General features: G+C 41.2%; 1 protein-coding gene across 1 annotated transcript in view; it reads left to right on the forward strand.

Annotated features, from left to right (window-relative positions):
* The window catches only part of LOC106600868 (sodium channel protein type 4 subunit alpha B), a 39284-nt gene that overhangs the window by 17783 nt on the left and 3017 nt on the right, over positions 1-18484 (forward strand). Inside the window, 16 exon segments of the mRNA XM_014192599.2 lie at positions 212-424; positions 1684-1777; positions 2269-2507; positions 2710-2883; positions 6331-6687; positions 7489-7923; positions 13852-13969; positions 14527-14681; positions 14776-14949; positions 15093-15215; positions 15484-15765; positions 16017-16070; positions 16172-16309; positions 16456-16560; positions 16944-17214; positions 17346-18483. Of these exon segments, the coding sequence (XP_014048074.1) occupies positions 212-424; positions 1684-1777; positions 2269-2507; positions 2710-2883; positions 6331-6687; positions 7489-7923; positions 13852-13969; positions 14527-14681; positions 14776-14949; positions 15093-15215; positions 15484-15765; positions 16017-16070; positions 16172-16309; positions 16456-16560; positions 16944-17214; positions 17346-18483 (4070 nt within the window).

Below are 18484 nucleotides of genomic sequence, written 5' to 3' on the forward strand. Positions count from 1 at the left end.
TGCGTATATATCATGTGCTTCGATGACAACGACATAGAGATGTATTTGTTGCTGATATTTCCTGAAATCTACATCTGTAACATCAGCCGGTAGACCAGGTTTGAATTTGAGAGATTGCAATCTATTGTGTCATCAGGGATATTGATACAGAAAGGGTACTCACTCGGTTTACTGGTGAGTTAACTGGCCCTTTTCCCCCTCTTACCCATAGACTCTTCGCTCAGCAGGGAAATCCAACATGATTTTCTTTGTGGTGGTGATCTTCCTGTGCTCGTTCTACCTGATCAACCTGATCCTAGCTGTGGTGGCCATAGTGTATGCTGAGCAGAACGAGGCCACCATGGCCGAGGCCAAGGAGAAGGAGGAGGAGTATGCCATGATCATGGTGCAGCTGAAGGAAAGGAGAGAAGCGGAGGTCAAAGAGGTGTGATCAACTTACTATGTATGTGAAGCGCTTAGCGCATCCAGGAAGAAAGGCCCTATATATAAATCCAATCAACAAACAATTATTTGCTCTCTTTGATCAGATGATGGTTGAAAGAGTAAGATTTAGTTAGTCGATTCAACTCTAGATTAAAATGTCTGACGAACTGGATAAATACATCCAAAAAATACCTAGTAATCATTCTAAGTGTTAATTTGCAGATTACTTCTCATGTTGGCCCTTCTCGTCCTTAGTTTGCTTGATTCTGGTCAATGATTGACTGATTATTTGACTGAGAGGCATCATGAACACCATGAACACATTGTAATTGCTGGCAGTCAGACTTCACCGTCCAGTAGAACATCTAAGAAAGAGAGAGATGAAAAGGCAGATCAAGAGGTTGCTGATGATGAGGTGTGTATGTCCTCCAGCCTTGATAAGGACGGCGAGGCTTTAAAGGACTCCAATGGAGGCATCGTGGTCAGAGCCAACGCCGATAAGGTCCTGGCAGACCAGGAGGTGAGCCGCATGGCTCAGATGGGTTGCTGTGCTCTTGATGTTATGACCTTTTTCACACTAATGTGCCAACCTGAAACAAACTGGCCTGGCTCGGATATTGTTTATTCATACTGTTTATTCCTTTTCAGAATAGTTTCAGCAACTACGATGAATGCATAACCAATGAATGCATAACCAACTCAGTACAGCTTGGTTTGGTTAGGCTCGGTTTGGCTCTGAAAAAGGGGGTTGCTGGCCTCCCGAGTGGCGCAGCGCTCTAAGGCACTGCATCGCAGTGCTAGAGGCATCACTACAAACCTGGGTTCGATACCGGGCTGTATCACAACTGGCCATGATCCGGTGTCCCATAGGGCGACCCAGTGTCGTCTGGGTTAGGGGAGGGTTCGGCCAGGGGGCTTTACTTGGCTCATTGCGCGCTAGTGACTCCTTGTGGCAAGCTGGGCGACTGCAGGCTGATCTCAGTCATCAGGTAAACAGTCTTTCCTCCGACACATTGGTGTGGCTGACTTCCAGGTTAAGCGGTCGAGTGTTAAGAAGTGCGGTTTGGCGCGTCATGTTTCAGAGGACGCATGACTTGACCGTTGCCTCCCGAGCCCATGGGGAGTTGCAGCGATGAGACAAGATTGAAATTGTGGAGAAAATAAGTGGGTTAAACAAAACATATATTTTTGTGTGTTTCTATGCGTCTGGTGATATTTGTCTTGTTTCTCTTTGTTCTGCTGTCTGCTGTTGTGTTGAAGAGGGCCAGTGGACCCAAGGGGAGTAAGGACCAGCTGGAAATAGCAGGCCTTCAGAAGAAGACGCACAGTGTCTACAGCCAAGATGCCATGGACGGTAACTGTCACAAATCGCAATGGATCTGTATACGAGAAATGAAATGTCCTAAGGAATCCATGTGTGGGACTGGAATATGATGTGTAGGACTTTTATTGCGATATCCACCCATACCTGTGTTTTAATTGGCTACTGTGTTAGAGCAAGGGCTTCTTTTATATCCTTTTATGAGTTATGCAGTTTCATCATCAAAGTTTCCCATCGAATGCAGCGATGATGCATTGTTTCAGCTGCTTCAGCTATAAGACCTACAACCCACAGCCTTACACGTTTAAACTTTAGGTGCTCAAGACAAGTAATACTTTTCAAGACCTACATAGACTTTAGTAATACTTTTGAACTTTAGGTGCTGCAAACAATAAATAAAAGGTTGAAAACAAATCATGAACCCATAAAAAACATCCTTATCGTGCAGGGTCATGTACAAAATAACTAAAACTCACAATGTACTCTGATGTTAACACCCTCCTCCTTTACCCTCATTCCAACAGATTTGGAGGAGGAACTGAGGCCTTGTCCGCCTTGCTGGTACAATTGTTCAGACGTCTTCCTGAAATGGAACTGCTGTGTGCCCTGGGTGACTTTCAAGAAGTGGATGTACTTCATAGTGATGGACCCATTCATGGACTTGTTCATCACCATCTGCACTGTACTCAACATCATATTCATGGCTATGGAGCACTACCCCATGACAATACAGTTTGAAGAAATGCTGAGTGTGGGGAACTTGGTGAGTTACCTTCCTTAATGATGCTCTTCCACTTTACCTCTTCTCTTGCCATGATACGAGTACCTTAGAAATCTCGCTCTCAAAATGATCATGTTAAAAATGCAGGTTTACAGTGCAAGCAGAAACCATGAGAATCTACATATCTACACATGGCACAGTTTAATAGAATTCACTAGGCCCCCCTCTCTCATCTCTTGTACAGGTCTTCACAGGAATCTTCACAGCAGAGATGGTGCTAAAGCTCATCGCCATGGATCCGTACTACTACTTCCAGGTCGGGGGGAACATCTTCGACAGCATCATTGTGGCAATCCGCCTGATGGAGCTGTTGCTGGCCGACATCCCGAGTCTGTCCGTGCTTCGCTCCTTCCGTCTGGTGAGGGTCTCTCCACCCACATTATAGATCATACTCCCTCAGTGTAACTGTGCAGTGAGAATCAATCACGATAGATCAATACATTTTCATAAACAAACCTAAGAGTAGGGTTGAAAACTACTGGGTAATTTACCAAAGTTAATGGAATCTTCTGTAATTTGGGTAATTAGCAGGTCATCTATGGCAATCTGAGGTAACTTTGCTCATTTATACTTGAGTAACGTGTATATTATGTGTTCATATTATTCATTTTGTATATCGGTGTCCATAATGTCCATGAGTTTCTAGTGGATAGACTATATGGTTTAATAGAAAATAGACTAATGAAAGAAGCATCTAATCAACAATGGCATTACTTTTTATCAACTTTGAAACTCTTCACACTATTTACTTTTTTCCCCAACTGCCATCAGTTTGACTCTACAACATTTACGATAAAAGACATTGTAAAACACTATGTATTGACATGGTCAAATAAATAGGTGTGAAAATCTTTTTTAAACATACAGTTGAAGTCGGAAGTTTACATACACTTAGGTTGGAGTCATTAAAACTCGTTTTTCAACCACTCCACAAATTTCTTGTTAACAAACTATAGTTTTGGCAAGGCAGTTAGGACATCTACTTTGTGCATGACACAAGTAATTTTTTCAACAATTGTTTACAGACAGATTATTTCACTTATAATTCACTGTATCACAATTCCAGTGGGTCAGACGTTTACATACACTATGTTGACTGTGCCTTTTAAACAGCTTGGAAAATTCCAGAAAATTATGTAACGACTTCAGAAGCTTCTGATAGGCTAATTGTCATCATTTGAGTCAATTGGAGGTGTACCTGTGGATGTATTTCAAGGCCTACCTTCAAACTCAGTGCCACTTTGCTTGACATCATGGGAAAATCAGAAGAAATCAGCCAAGACCTCAGAAAGAAATAGTAGACCTTCACAAGTCTGGTTCATCTTTAGGAACAATTTCCAAATGCCTGAAGGTACCACGTTCATCTGTACAAACAATAGTACGCAAATATAAACACCATGGGTCCACGCAGCCATCATACCGCTCAGGAAGGAGACGTGTTCTGTCTCCTAGAGATGAACGTACTTTGGTGCGAAAAGTGCAAATCAATCCCAGAACAACAGCAAAGGACCTTGTGAAGATGCTGGAGGAAACAGGTACAAAAGTATCTATATCCACAGTAAAACGTGTCCTATATCGATAGAACCTGAAAGGCCGCTCAGCAAGGAAGAAGCCACTGCCCCAAAACCGCCTTAAAAAAGCCAGACTATGGTTTGCAACTGCACATGGGGACAAAGATTGTACTTTTTAGAGAAATGTCCTCTGATCTGATGAAACAAAAATAGAACTGTTTGGCCATAATGACCATCGTTATGTTTGGAGGAAAAGGGGGATGCTTGCAAGCTGAAGAACACCATCCCAACCGTGAAACACGGGCGTGGCAGCATCATGTTGTGGTGGTGCTTTGCTGCAGGAGGGGCTGGTGCACTTCACAAAATAGATGGCATCATGAGGCAGGACAATTGTGGATATATTGAAGCAACATCTCAAGACATCAGTCAGGAAGTTAAAGCTTGGTCGCAAATGCGTCTTCCAAATGGACAATGACCCCAAGCATACTTCCAAAGTTGTGGCAAAATGGCTTAATGACAACAAAGTCAAAGTATTGGAGTGGCCATCACAAAGCCCTGACCTCAATCCTATATAAAATTTGTGGGCAGAACTGAAAAAGCGTGTGCGAGCAAAGAGGCCTAGAAACCTGACTCAGTTACACCAGCTCTGTCATGGGCCAAAATTCACCCAACTTATTGTGGGAAGCTCGTGGAAGGCTACCCGAAACGTTTGACCAAAGTTAAACAATTTAAAGGCAATGCTACCAAATACTAATTGAGTGTATGTAAACTTCTGACCCACTGGGAATGTGATGAAAGAAATAAAAGCTGAAATAAATCATTCTCTACTATTATTCTGACATTTCACGTTCTTAAAATAAAGTGGGGATCCTAACTGACCTAAAACTGAATTTTTACTAGGATTAAATGTCAGGAATTGTGAAAAACTGAGTTTAAATGTATTTGGCTAAGGTGTATGTAAACTTCCAACTTCAACTGTATGACATGCTGAAACCCTTATATTAAACACCAATTGTATTTACTAAGTTGATGGTTTATATTTAGGTTAATGTTTTACAGCTTTGTCATTCCGTTTTTTATAATAAAATAATTTTATTAGATTATTTTATGAATACCAAAAAAATATGAACGCAACATGCAACAATTTCAACAATTTTACTGAGTGACAGTTCACATAAGGAAATCAGTCAATTGAAATGAATAAATTAGGCCCAAAAGGGCTTTATTAGACAGAAATTCCTCCTCAGTTTCATCAGCTCTCCGGGTGGCTGGTCTCAGACCATCTCGCAGGTGAAGCAGGATGGAGGTCCTGGGCTGGCGTGGTTACACATGGTCTGCGGTTGTGAGGCTGGTTGGATATACTGCCAAATTCTCTAAAACGACATCGGAGGTGGTTTATGGTAGAGAAATGAACATTCAATTCTCTGGCAACAGCTCTGGTGGACATTCCTGCAGTCAGCATGCCAATTGCTTGCTCCGTCAAAACTTGAGACATCTGTGGCGTTGTGTGACAAAACTGCACATTTTAGAGTGGCCTATTATTGTCCCCAGCACAAGGTTCACCTGTGTAACGATCATGCTGTTTAATCAGCTTCTTGATATGCCACACCTGCCAGGTAGATGGATTATCTTGGCAAAGGCGTAATGCTTTCTAAAAGGGATGTAAACAAGTTTGGGCACAAAATCGGAGCAAATAAGCTTCTTGTGCGTATGGAACATTTCAAATCAATCAAATTTATTTGACACATACACATGGTTAGCAGGTGTTAATGCAAGTGTAGCGAAATGCTTGTGCTTCTAGTTCCGACCATGCAGTAATATCTAACAAGTAATCTAACAATTTCACAACAACTACCTTATACACACACACACACGTATAAAGGAATGGGATCTTATTTAAGCTCATGAAACATGGGACCAGCACTACATGATGCGTTTATATTTTTGTTCATTAAATAGTTTTGTATATATACACAATTCCGGATACCTGTGATAATCTCAAGTACCCAAAAAGATAATTAGATCTTACATAATTTATCTAACTAGAAAGTTACAAAAATATTGGTAGTTTACTGGTAAACTTTAAAAAGTTATCAGTAATATACCCTCCCTATGCAAGATTAACATCACATTAGGCACAAGTAAAGTGATACTAACTCTGCAAACCTATTTATTGGGCCAGTGTCCTGGACACAGCTCAATGGAAAATCAAGTTTTGTTTACATTTTTTAAAGCAGTTTCCCGGAAACCAGCCTTATGTAACCTATTAATGTCTCTGATTGTTTTGGGGGCAGATGCTTGTTTTCAAGCTGACCAAATCCTGGCCCACACTCAACATGACAATCAAGATCATCGGTAATTCAGTGGGCACCCTGGTTAACATCACTCTGGTCCTGGCCATCATCATCTTCATGTTTGCCGTGGGGGGCATGCAGCTCTTCGGCAAGAGCTACAAAGACTGTGTCTGCAAGATCTCCTTGGACTGCATGCTGCCCCGCTGGCACATGAATGACTTCTTCCACGCTTTTCTCATCATCTTCCGGTTGCTGTGCGGAGAGTGGATCGAGAGCATGTGGGACTGCATGGAGGTGGCCGGACAGGGCATTTGTCTCGTCGTCTTCATGATGGCCATGGTCATCGGTAAACTAGTGGTGAGTGATGCATTGAACCATGGGATGTGGGCACTGGAGGGTGGGCATTGAAGTAGTTTGGTGTTTAGTTAGTTAATGGATTACTCAAAAGGTGTAATACACATAACATGAAAGATCAGGGAGAGTGTTCGGTGGAGTGCTCCATGCATACAGTGCACATACCACAGATGCAGCTCTTATGTTGCTGTAAGATAATGCGTAGATTATGCCAGCTCCACATTCTTTTGATGGATACCAGCCGGTCCTTCACTGTAAACAAAACTGGTTGTGTTTCCTCTTTGGTTATTCATAGGATGAAGAGAGGAAATAGCTATGCCAGTTTAGCGAAAACCTGACAACAAACAATGTGCCAAAGACAAACATGGCTTTCTGTCTGAACTCCGGGGAGAATCTCATTGACTAGTAGTGGCATCAAATAGGATACACACGATTCACTCAATGGAGAGGCTATTATTAGTTCCATGATATGGGCCAGCAGGTCTGACCTTGGGGTGTTTGGGGATCCACTGGGGCAGGTGGCATAGAGAAAATAGCAGAGGGCTTAGAGGAATCATGGAGGGGGCAGCCTTAAGTCTACTGATGATGTAGCAGGCGTTTGAGGTCACACAAGTCCAATACCACTGTTAGATACTATTGAGAAGTAAAGTTACACGGTTACTGTCTAACTTTTAGAAAACTTTTGACAATATTAACCAGAAGAAATGTACATAATAATTTCACTACCCTGGTTCAAGAACATCGGGGACAATAATAACAAATATTATGTGCTAAAAAATCCAGTTGTTCTAACTATCCATCCAGGTGTTGAACCTCTTCTTGACCTTTCTGCTGAGCTCGTTCAGCCGTTACAACCTGGCGGCTCCAGAGGAGGACGGGGAGATGAACAACCTGCAGATCGCCACCAGCAGGATCACCAGGGGCATCGACTGGGCCAAGGCATACGTCATCAAACAGTTCTGCATTATCATAGGCAACCAGCCTAAGGAGGATGGAGACGGTGCAAGTAATGGGGATTCGGATGGCCTCCCAAAGGACTGCTTGGCTTTGACAAATATAAATTCCAGTGACAACCCAAAGGCTGATTTGGAGCTCAAAGTGCTGGATGATGTTAACCCAAGTGGATTTCTTACAAATGCGAATTTGACCCTGGATGTACCTATTGCCAAAATGGAGTCGGATGATGATGAGGATGACCGCTCTGAAGAGAAAGGAGACGGCGCAAATGAGGATGCTAAGGTAAGACCTTTGCATTATTGATGAGTAAAACATGACACAGATATCTGTTCTCACTAGGCACACACTGGTTGAATCGTCATTGTTTCCATGTCAGTTCAATGAAATTACGTTGAACCAACGTGGAATAGAGTCTGAATTGACGTCCATGCCCAGTGGGTTATATTTTGAGCATTCATTACAAACAATATAGAGTAATCAAGACTAAGGCTTCATACTGACAAGAGAAATAACCGATATACAAGCACATACATGCACATCATATATTGTCATCATTTGCAATATTATTAATACTAGTATTATTCTAGTCAGTATTATTGTAATACTGATAAGATAAATAACCTTTTCCTTTTGGTACATTTTATGGGGTTTCTTATAGTCATGGCCAAATAAGCAAACTACAGTATTTTAATTCTGCTGTGACAATCAAAATAATTCTGTCTGCTGCTGACATGCAGGGTAGACTACCCACATAAAATATGTAATACTACAGTACTTAGTATAGAATTCTGTAGTAATATGTATTATACTGTGGAATACTATACTACACACTGTAGTGTCCCTTGATCATGTGTAGTACTTACTATAGAATGTTTTAGCATTCTGTAGAATACTATAGTAAATACAATATTATCCACCAAAAAGCACTATAGTAAATACTACAGTAATGTCTGCAAAACCACCACATTTTTTTAGCTATTGTAAATACTACAGTATTTCATTTGCAATTACCCTGCGCATTCCCATCCCCCCATATCCCAATTTGTGCCAAGTGAGAAACCTACATGCCAAGTATAGATCATATAGTGTTCCTTATAAGTTATAGAAAAGAGGAGAAGCTCTGAACTATCCGGTCAGACCCCAGTCCTACATACAGGTTATGGAAAATTTGCACTTTTAGTATTTCTCCAGTAAGTTTCTTCAAGGAGAAAGCCTTCAATTCTATGTCAAAGATAGTACAACTAAAATACTATAGTATACTACAATCTGCAAAAACACTACATTAATTACTATACACTACAGTTCTTTAACTATATTAATTATACTACAGATAACTGTATATACTACAGTAAACACTATAGTATTCACTATATTGTTTTTGCAGACTTTAGTCGTGGCTCCCGAGTGGCGCAGCAGTCTAAGGCACTGCAACTCAGTGCAAGAGGTGTCACTACAGTCCCTGGTTCAAATCCAGGCTGTATCACATCTGGCTGTGATTGGGAGTCCCATAGGGCAGTGCACAATTGGCCCAGCGTCGTCCGGCTTTGGTCGTTGTAGGTGTAACCGATGTGAAATGGCTAGCTAGTTAGCAGGGTGTGCGCTAATAGTGTTTCAATCGATGACGTCACTCGCTCTGAGACCTTGAAGTAGTTGTTCCCCTTGCTCTGCAACGGCTGCGGCTTTTGTGGAGCGATGGGTAACGATGCTTCGAGGGTGGCTGTTGTCGATGTGTGCGGAGGGTCCCTGGTTCAGGGCAAGGAAAGGGACGGAAGCTATACTGTTACATTGATGCTGCAAACCTGACACACACAGCTACCTGCATACTCACACACACACTCCTAAAGGAAACACTTCACGCCACTCATACTCCTACTGTGTCGGGTTACCCATCAAAATCTTTGAAAGCTAAATATATCTACTGTATATACAGTACCAGTCAAAAGTTTGAACACCTACTTATTCAAGGTTTTTTATTTTTACTATTTTCTACATTGCAGAATAATAGGGAAATCAAAACTATGAAATAACACACATGGAATCATGTAGTAACCAAAAAAGTGTGAAAAAAATTATTCAAAGTAGCCCCCCTTGATGACAGCTTTGCACACTCTTGGCATTGTCCCAACCAGCTTCATGGAGGTGTCACGTCGGTATGAATGAGTCGGGAGACAGGCGCAGGCATGCGTAATAGTTTTTTTTATTATACCCAAATTACGCCGTGCCGTGTAAAGGCACGGGGACGAAGACCAAACAAACGTTGAACAAAACAGGGTTGAAACCCAAACAAAAGAGCGAGGAGTACCTCGAATAAATAACAAGCGCACAATGATTAACACACGGGACGAGACCCGTAATCATCTGCGCAATACACAATGGAACGAATGCCGAAACACACAGCACAGGTACTCGCATGAACTAACGGGCATTGTAACAATAATCGACAGGACACTGGTAAACCAAGGGCACACTTAATCAATTACTAATCACTGGGAATAGGGGCCAGGTGTATGTAATGAAAGTTCCCGGAGGGATCCGTGACATGAGGTAGTCACCTGGAATGCATTTCAATTAGCAGGTGTGCCTTAACCTCTTACATCTAGACGTTCCGCTAGCGGAACACCTGCTCCAATATCCAATGATAGGCGTGGCGCGAATTACAAAATTCCTCAAAAATACTAAAACTTCAATTTTTCAAACATATGACTATTTTACAGCATTTTAAAGACAAGACTCTCCTTTATCTAACCACACTGTCCGATTTCAAAAAGGCTTTACAGCGAAAGCAAAACATTAGATTATGTCAGCAGAGTACCCAGCCAGAAATAATCAGACACCCATTTTTCAAGCTAGTATATAATGTCACAAAAAACAAAACCACAGCTAAATGCAGCACTAACCTTTGATGATCTTCATCAGATGACAACCCTAGGACATTATGTTTTACAATACATGCATGTTTTGTTCAATCAAGTTCATATTTATATCAAAAACCAGCTTTTTACATTAGCATGTGACGTTCAGAACTATCATACCCCCCGCAAACCTCCGGTGAATTTACTAAATTACTCACGATAAACGTTCACAAAAACATAAATTATTTTAAGAATTATAGATACAGAACTCCTTTGTGCAATCGAGGTGTCCGATTTTAAAATAGCTTTTCGGTGAAAGCACATTTTGCAATATTCTGAGTACATAGCCCGGCATCACAGGGCTAGCTATTTAGACACCCAGCAAGTTTAGCCTTCACCAAACTCCGATTTACTATTACAAAAAGTTTGATTACCTTTGGTGTTCTTCGTCAGAATGCACTCCCAGGACTGCTACTTCAATAACAAATGTTGGTTTGGTTCAAAATAATCCATAGTTATATCCAAATAGCGGCGTTTTGTTCGTGCGTTCAAGACACTATCCAAAGTGTAAATAAGGGTCACGCGCACGATGCATTTAGTGACAAAAAATGTCTAAATATTCCATTACCGTCCTTCGAAGCATGTCAACCGCTGTTTAAAATAAATTTTTATGCCATTTTTTCTCGTAAAAAAAGCGATAATATTCCGACCGGGAGTGGTGGTTTTCGTTCAAAGAGCGAGAATATAAACAATGGAGTCGACTCGTGCACGTGCCTCAGTTTCATAGTACTGTGACTTGCCACTATCCAAACGCGCTAATGTTTTTCAGCCAGAGCCTGCAAAGCCACGATTCAGCTTTTTGCCGCCTTCTGAGAGCCCATGAGAGCCGTAGGAAGTGTCACGTAACAGCAGAGATCCCCTGTATTGGATAGAGATAATCAAGAAGGGCAAGAAAATTGTCAGACAGGGCACTTCCTGCATGGAATCTTCTCAGGTTTTGCCCTGCCAAATGAGTTCTGTTATACACACAGACACCATTCAAACAGTTTTAGAAACTTTGGAGTGTTTTCTATCCAAAGCTAATAATTATATGCATATTCTAGTTTCTGGGCAGGAGTAATAATCAGATTAAATCGGGTACGTTTTTTATCCGGCCGTGAAAATACTGCCCCCTAGCCATAACAGGTTAAAAGTTCATTTGTGGAATATCTTTCCTTCTTAATGCATTTAAACCAATCAGTTGTGTTGTGAGAAGGTAGAGTTGGTATTCAGAAGATAGCCCTATTTTGTAAAATACCAAGTCCATATTATGGCCAGAACAACTCAAATAAGCAAGAGAAACAACAGTTCATCATTACTTTAAGACATGAAGGTCAGTCAATCTGGAAAAATTCAAGAACTTTTAAAGTTTCTTCAAGTGCAGTCGCAAAAACCTTCAAGCGCTATGATGAAACTGGCTCTCATGAGGACCACCACAGGAAAGGAAGACCCAGAGTTACCTCTGGTGCAGAGGATAAGTTCATCAGAGTTAACTGCATCTCAGATTGCAGCCCAAATAAATGCTTCAGAGTTCAAGTAACAGACACATCAACATGTACTGTTCAGAAGAGACTGTGTGAATCAGGCCTTTATGTCGAATTGCTGCAAAGAAACCTAAAGGACACCAATAAGAAGAAGAGACTTGCTTGAGCCAAGAAACATGAGCAATGGACATTAGACTGGTGGAAATCTGTCCTTTGGTCTGATGAGTCAAATTTGAAATTTGGGGAAACTACTTCAAGACTGTTGGAAAATCATTCGTCATGAAGCTGGTTGAGAGAATGCCAAGTGTGTGCAAAGCTGTCATCAAGGCAAAGGGTGGCTACTTTGAAGAATCTAAAATAACAAATATATTTGGATTTGTTTAACACTTTTTTGGTTACTACATGATTCCATTTGTGTTATTTCATAGTTTTGATGTCTTCACTATTATTCTACAATGTAGAAAATAGTTACAAAAATTAAGAAAAACCCTTGAATGAGCAGGTGTCAACTTTTGACTGGTATATATACACACACTACCATTCAAAAGTTTGGGGTCACTTAGAAATGTCCTTGTTTTTTTAAAGAAAAGCACATTTGTTGTCCATTAAAATGACATCAAATTGATCAGAAATACAGTGTAGACATTGTTAATGACTACTGTAGCTGGAAACGGCAGATTTTTTATGGAATATCTACATAGGCGTACAGAGGCCCATTATCAGCAACCATCACTCCTGTGTTCCAATGGCACGTTATGTTAGCAAGTCCAAGTTTATCATTTTAAAAGGATAATCGATCATTAGAAAACCCCTTTGCAATTATGTTAGCGCAGCTGAAAACTGTTGTGCTTATTAAAGAAGCAATAAAACCGTCCTTCTTTAGGCTAGTTGAGTTTTTCGCGGAGCGTCGGCATTTGTGGGTTCGATTAGACTCAAAATGGCTAGAAACAAAGACCTTTCTTCTGAAACTCAATCTATTCTTGTTCTGAGAAATATAGGCTATTCCATGCAAGAAGTTGCCAAGAAACTGAAGATCTCGTACAACGCTGTGTACTACTCCCTTCACAAAACAGCGCAAACTGGCTCTAACCAGAATAGAAAGAGGAGCGGGAGGCCCCGGTGCACAACTGAGCAAGAGGACAAGTACATTAGTGTGTAGTTTGAGAAATAGACGCCTCACAAGTCCTCAACTGGCAGCTTCATTAAATAGTACCTTGCAAAACACCAGTCTCAACGTCAACAGTGAAGAGGCGACTCTTATTTCAAAACACGAATAAGACACATCTTGGCGAATTTATCAGACAGTGCATATTGACAGTATAAATAAACAAAGCCAGTCTTTTTCATAATAACTCGCAGTTAACATAACATTATTGAATTGCAATTTATATTCTTCTGTGCAAGGGTTGAATAATTATTTGGAGCTGACATGCTTACAAACTTTAAGAGACTGTAGGGCGACAGTTGCTATGACCTACTTCTTTCCCACAGTGTGTTTACTCATTAATATAATGTGACAAGCTGCACTGTATGTGAAAAGAGATACCATATGAATCTGTGACTGGGCAAGGAGTTATAGGCACATAGGTAACTTAAATCATTCCTCCTCTAACTAATCTATATACGTTTGTGCTGTGTCCCAGGAATATCTGCTCAGAACAGTGACTAAATAAAGGTCCTAGTAAATTGATGATACATTTTATGTCTCTCAATCCAACCCAGATTAAACTCTGAGTTCAAGATTAAAATGTGAACTGTTTTTTTTGTTTAGCTATAAAATTAGCTACAAATGGGATATCCCAGATTATCTAATACAGATGTCTCTCTCACTACAGCTAAGGAAACATATTGCACAGGACAATGCCTCTTTGATCTGCAGGACAGTGAACAATCCCCCTGAAGTGGAGAAAGAAGAGGCAAATCTCACCAGCCCTGAGAACTGCTGGACTAAGAGTAAGAGGATCTCCCTCTTACAGGCTTGATGCTACCATGGGAGTCAATATACACTAAACAAAAATATAAATGCAACTTGTAAAGTGTTGGTCCCATGAGCTGAAATAAAAGATCCCATAAATATAACTCAGTAAAATCTTTGAAATTGTTGCGTGTTGCATTTCTATCTTTGTTCAGTATACTGTAGCTAACCTACATCAGCCTCCAATGATTTACTTAGTTGTTCAGGAGGAGAGAGGGAGAGAGAGCAGGGCTCGCTTACTTAGTGTAGTTTTGATTGAGTCATGTTGCGTTTCCCTGGCTGATAAGACAATGACTATATTGCCTATTTAAATGGAGGTTCCCTGTACGGTTCAAATGGTAGAATACACTTTAAGTGAACATGAATTCATTAGCACCCCTCTCATCTCCATGAATGAGCGTTATTTTTTTCACCTGCATTGATTGTACTTCTGAAATGCCTGACTTGACAAATGTGGATAGTACTGGTAGATGGGGTGCGAGGGTTGTTTTGCCTAATCTTACTCATATGTTCTCCTTCCTCAAATCTCTGATAGAATGTATTGGACGATGCCCTTGCCTTGATTGTGACATCACCACGGGCAAAGGAAAAACTTGGTGGAACTTCAGGAAGACATGCTTCCTCATTGTGGAGCACAACTACTTTCAGTCCTTTATCATCTTCATGATCCTGATAAGTAGTGGAGCTTTGGTGAGAGAGTGATGCCTTCTTTCAGTGCAATGCGGATACCGACATACAGTGTTTTGAAACAACTGTCCATGATATTTTGCTCAATTCTTCACAGGCTTTTGAAGACATACACATTGAACAGCGCAGGACCATAAAAGTCATCCTGGAATATGCTGATCAAGTCTTCACCTACGTGTTCATTATTGAGATGCTCTTGAAGTGGGTGGCTTACGGATTCCAGGCCTACTTCACAAACGCATGGTGCTGGCTGGACTTCCTCATTGTGGATGTAAGTCAAAGTAATAGCCCGAGCCCATCTGGGTAGTGCATCCTCGTCATAATAAGCTATATTTTATATTTTCAACATGATCAATATTTGAGTTCTTTTGAGAAAGCTAATCTTCACATGTCATCACGTCCCAAATCTCCTAGGTGTCTATGATTAGTTTAACGGCTAACATCCTGGGCTACGCTGAACTTGGGCCAATCAAATCTCTTCGAAAGTTACGGGCTTTGCGGCCCCTCCGCGCCCTGTCCAGATTTGAGGGAATGAGGGTGAGTGAGTAGTCTTTTACAAGTCGAGAAAACTGAAATAAGAGTGGTGTATTTGATGAGTCCCGAACATGTAAATCTGTGGCCTTAGAAATTAAATGCATTTGTTGATACATTTGAGAATTGATCAACAATGCAAAGTGTATTTCACTCCAATGAGTCTCAGCAGTTCAACATGAATCCCTTTTTACATACTGTACAAGCTCTGCTTTTACTAGGGATTTGATTGGCAGGTTCTCTCAAATTTGGGCACATGATTTCCTTTCCACAGGTGGTGGTGAACGCTCTAGTGGGGGCCATTCCTTCCATCGTCAATGTGCTTCTAGTGTGCGCCATCTTCTGGCTCATCTTCAGCGTCATTGGAGTCAACATGTTTGCTGGGAGGTACTACTACTGCTTCAACACCACGTCTGAGGAGATATTCTCTGCTGACGTTGTGAACAACAGGACCGAATGCTTACAACTAATGGAGGGTAATAACGACGTGCGCTGGATGAACTCAAAGATCAACTTTGACAACGTGGCCATGGGCTACCTTTCCCTCCTGCAAGTAGTGAGTTTCAAAACAAGTTGCTTACTAATCATATAGCCTACTACTCAATCAAATGTGTTTATAAAGCCCTTCTTACATCAGCTGATGTCACAAAGTGCTGTACAGAAACCCAGCCTAAAACCCCAAACAGCAAGCAATGCAGGTGTTGAAGCTCTGTTGTATAGTTGAAGTTGTTTAAAGTGGTAATACAGGTATTGGCCTGTGTTACATGTAGCCTACTGTTTCTTACAGCATACATTTTTTTCTCTCAGGCAACATTTAAAGGATGGCTGGATATAATGTATAGCGCTGTGGATGCACGTATTGTAAGACAATTCCTTCTTAATACTATGATAATAATTATACACATTGAAATGAGTATGAAAACAACCTAATTTCTTATGATTTTATCCTCTCTGTCAACAAGGTGGAAGATCAACCCATATATGAGGATAATCTTTACATCTACACCTACTTTGTCATATTCATCATCTTTGGGTTCTTCGTCATGCTGAATCTCTTCATTGGTGTCATTATCGACAACTTCAACCAACAAAAAAAGAAGATAAGTAGCCTTCCTACAGCATAATGTCACGAAATAGCAAACACAGCATGCAAGCCTTTCTAAAACATTATCACAACAACACTATACACATAAATTACACGTTTTTTAGATGACATGCACATGAAAATAACTGTATGTCTCTATACTTTGGTGGGAAAAATATTTTCATGACAGAGGAACAGAATAAATACTGCAATGCCATGAAAAAGCTTGGTTCCAAGAAGCTACAGAAACCCATTCCTAGACCCAAGGTAAGCACCTGCTTTAGTTACTGGCAAACTGCCTAAAGATGTAGAACAAGAGTGTGTATTCCATACCATCTACTGTAGATGCTATACCAGCCCTTACACATCAGTTAAGTGACAGTGTTCTTAGTTCAAATACAACTGTATCATCACCAATGTTTAAGAAGAACATTAAGTTAAATACGGTACCACTCAATGAGAAGGTATTGGCCAGGCTTTATCACTATCTGCTCTTGTCCGCTTCTGTTCCTCCCTTATGAAGATAACAGTATGTCTCTATACTTTGGAGGGAAAGTTATTTTAATGTGCATGTCATTGACCTAACATACCTCTAATTCACTCCGTTTTGTCCTATCCTTCTCTTGGTCTCTATTGATTGGCGGTTGAAGAACAAATTCGCAGGCATTATTTATGACCTGATCACCCAACAATTCTTCGAGATCTTCATTATTGTGCTGATCTGCCTCAGCATGGTACCGATGATGGTGGACTCGGACGACCAGAGCGAGGAGAAGGATAAAATCCTCTTCTTCATCAACCTGGTGTTTATCTTCATCTTCATCGCAGAGTGTATCATCAAGTTGATCGGACTGCGGCAATATTATTTTACCGTCGGATGGAATATTTTAGATTTTGTCGTCGTCATTCTCTCCATCCTCGGTGAATATAAAGAAATGACTGTATTCATTAGTCATGTAGCTACAGAATTCTTTATTTTTGCTGAAATGAAACATGATTGAACATAGTAATAAAGAATGAAAACTAAAATGTAATTTTTTTTTCCATTCCAGGTTTACTGCTGGCAGACACTATAGAGAAGTATTTTGTCTCACCTACCCTTTTCCGTGTCGTAAGACTGGCCAGGATTGGTCGAGTTCTGAGACTTATCCGAGGAGCTAAAGGCATCCGGACACTGTTGTTTTCCCTGAGGATGTCACTTCCTGCTATCTTCAACATTGGGCTCGTGCTCTTCCTCATCATGTTTATCTTCTCCATTTTTGGAATGTCCAACTTTGCGTATGTCAAGAAGGAGGCGGGAATAGACGATATGTTCAATTTTGAAACGTTTGGCAACAGTATCATTTATCTGTTCGTGATCACAACCTCAGCCGGTTGGGATGGTGTCCTCTCACCCATGCTGAATAGTGCACCTCCGGACTGTGACCCGGACATGGAAAATCCAGGCACAGATGTAAGAGGCAACTGCGGCAGCCTTGGTTGGGGAATTTGTTTTATCTGCAGCTACATCATCATTTGTTTCTTTCTTATGGTCAACATGTACATTGCCATTATCCTCGAGAACTTCAATGTTGCCATAGAGGAGAGCGGCAACCCGCTGTGTGAGGAAGACTTTGAGATGTTCTATGAGACCTGGGAGAAGTTCGACCCTGACGCGTCACAATTCATCGCCTACGACATTTTGTCGGAGTTCTGTGACACGCTTAAAGACCCGCTCAGGATCCCCAAACCTAACGCAATCAAGCTGATCACCATGGACCTTCCCATTGTCCCTGGGGATAAGATCCACTGTCTGGACATCCTGCGGGCGCTGACCACAGAGGTGCTGGGAGAATCAGGGGAGATGGACGCCATGAAGGCGAGCATGGAGGAGAAGTTCATGGCCAACAAGCCCTTTAAAGTGTCATGCAAGCCAATCACCACCACCCTGAGGCGAAAGCAGGAGGCGGTAGCAGCTGTTGTTATTCAGAGAGCCTATCGTAAGCGTCTGCTGAGAAGTTCGATGAAACTCGCTTCCTACAAGTACCGCGAGAAGAAAGAGTTAACCAAGGAGGACGAAGCGCCTCCAGAGCAGGAGGGAATGATTGCCATCAGGATGAGCAAACTGTATGGAAGCCAACAATCACTCGGAGTGGATGAAACCGTTGTAGATATGGATTCTTATGTAAATCGGGAGAGAAAAGAACTGACA

This window comes from Salmo salar, chromosome ssa03 (genome assembly GCF_905237065.1).
Source record: "Salmo salar chromosome ssa03, Ssal_v3.1, whole genome shotgun sequence".
NCBI lineage: Eukaryota > Metazoa > Chordata > Actinopteri > Salmoniformes > Salmonidae > Salmo > Salmo salar.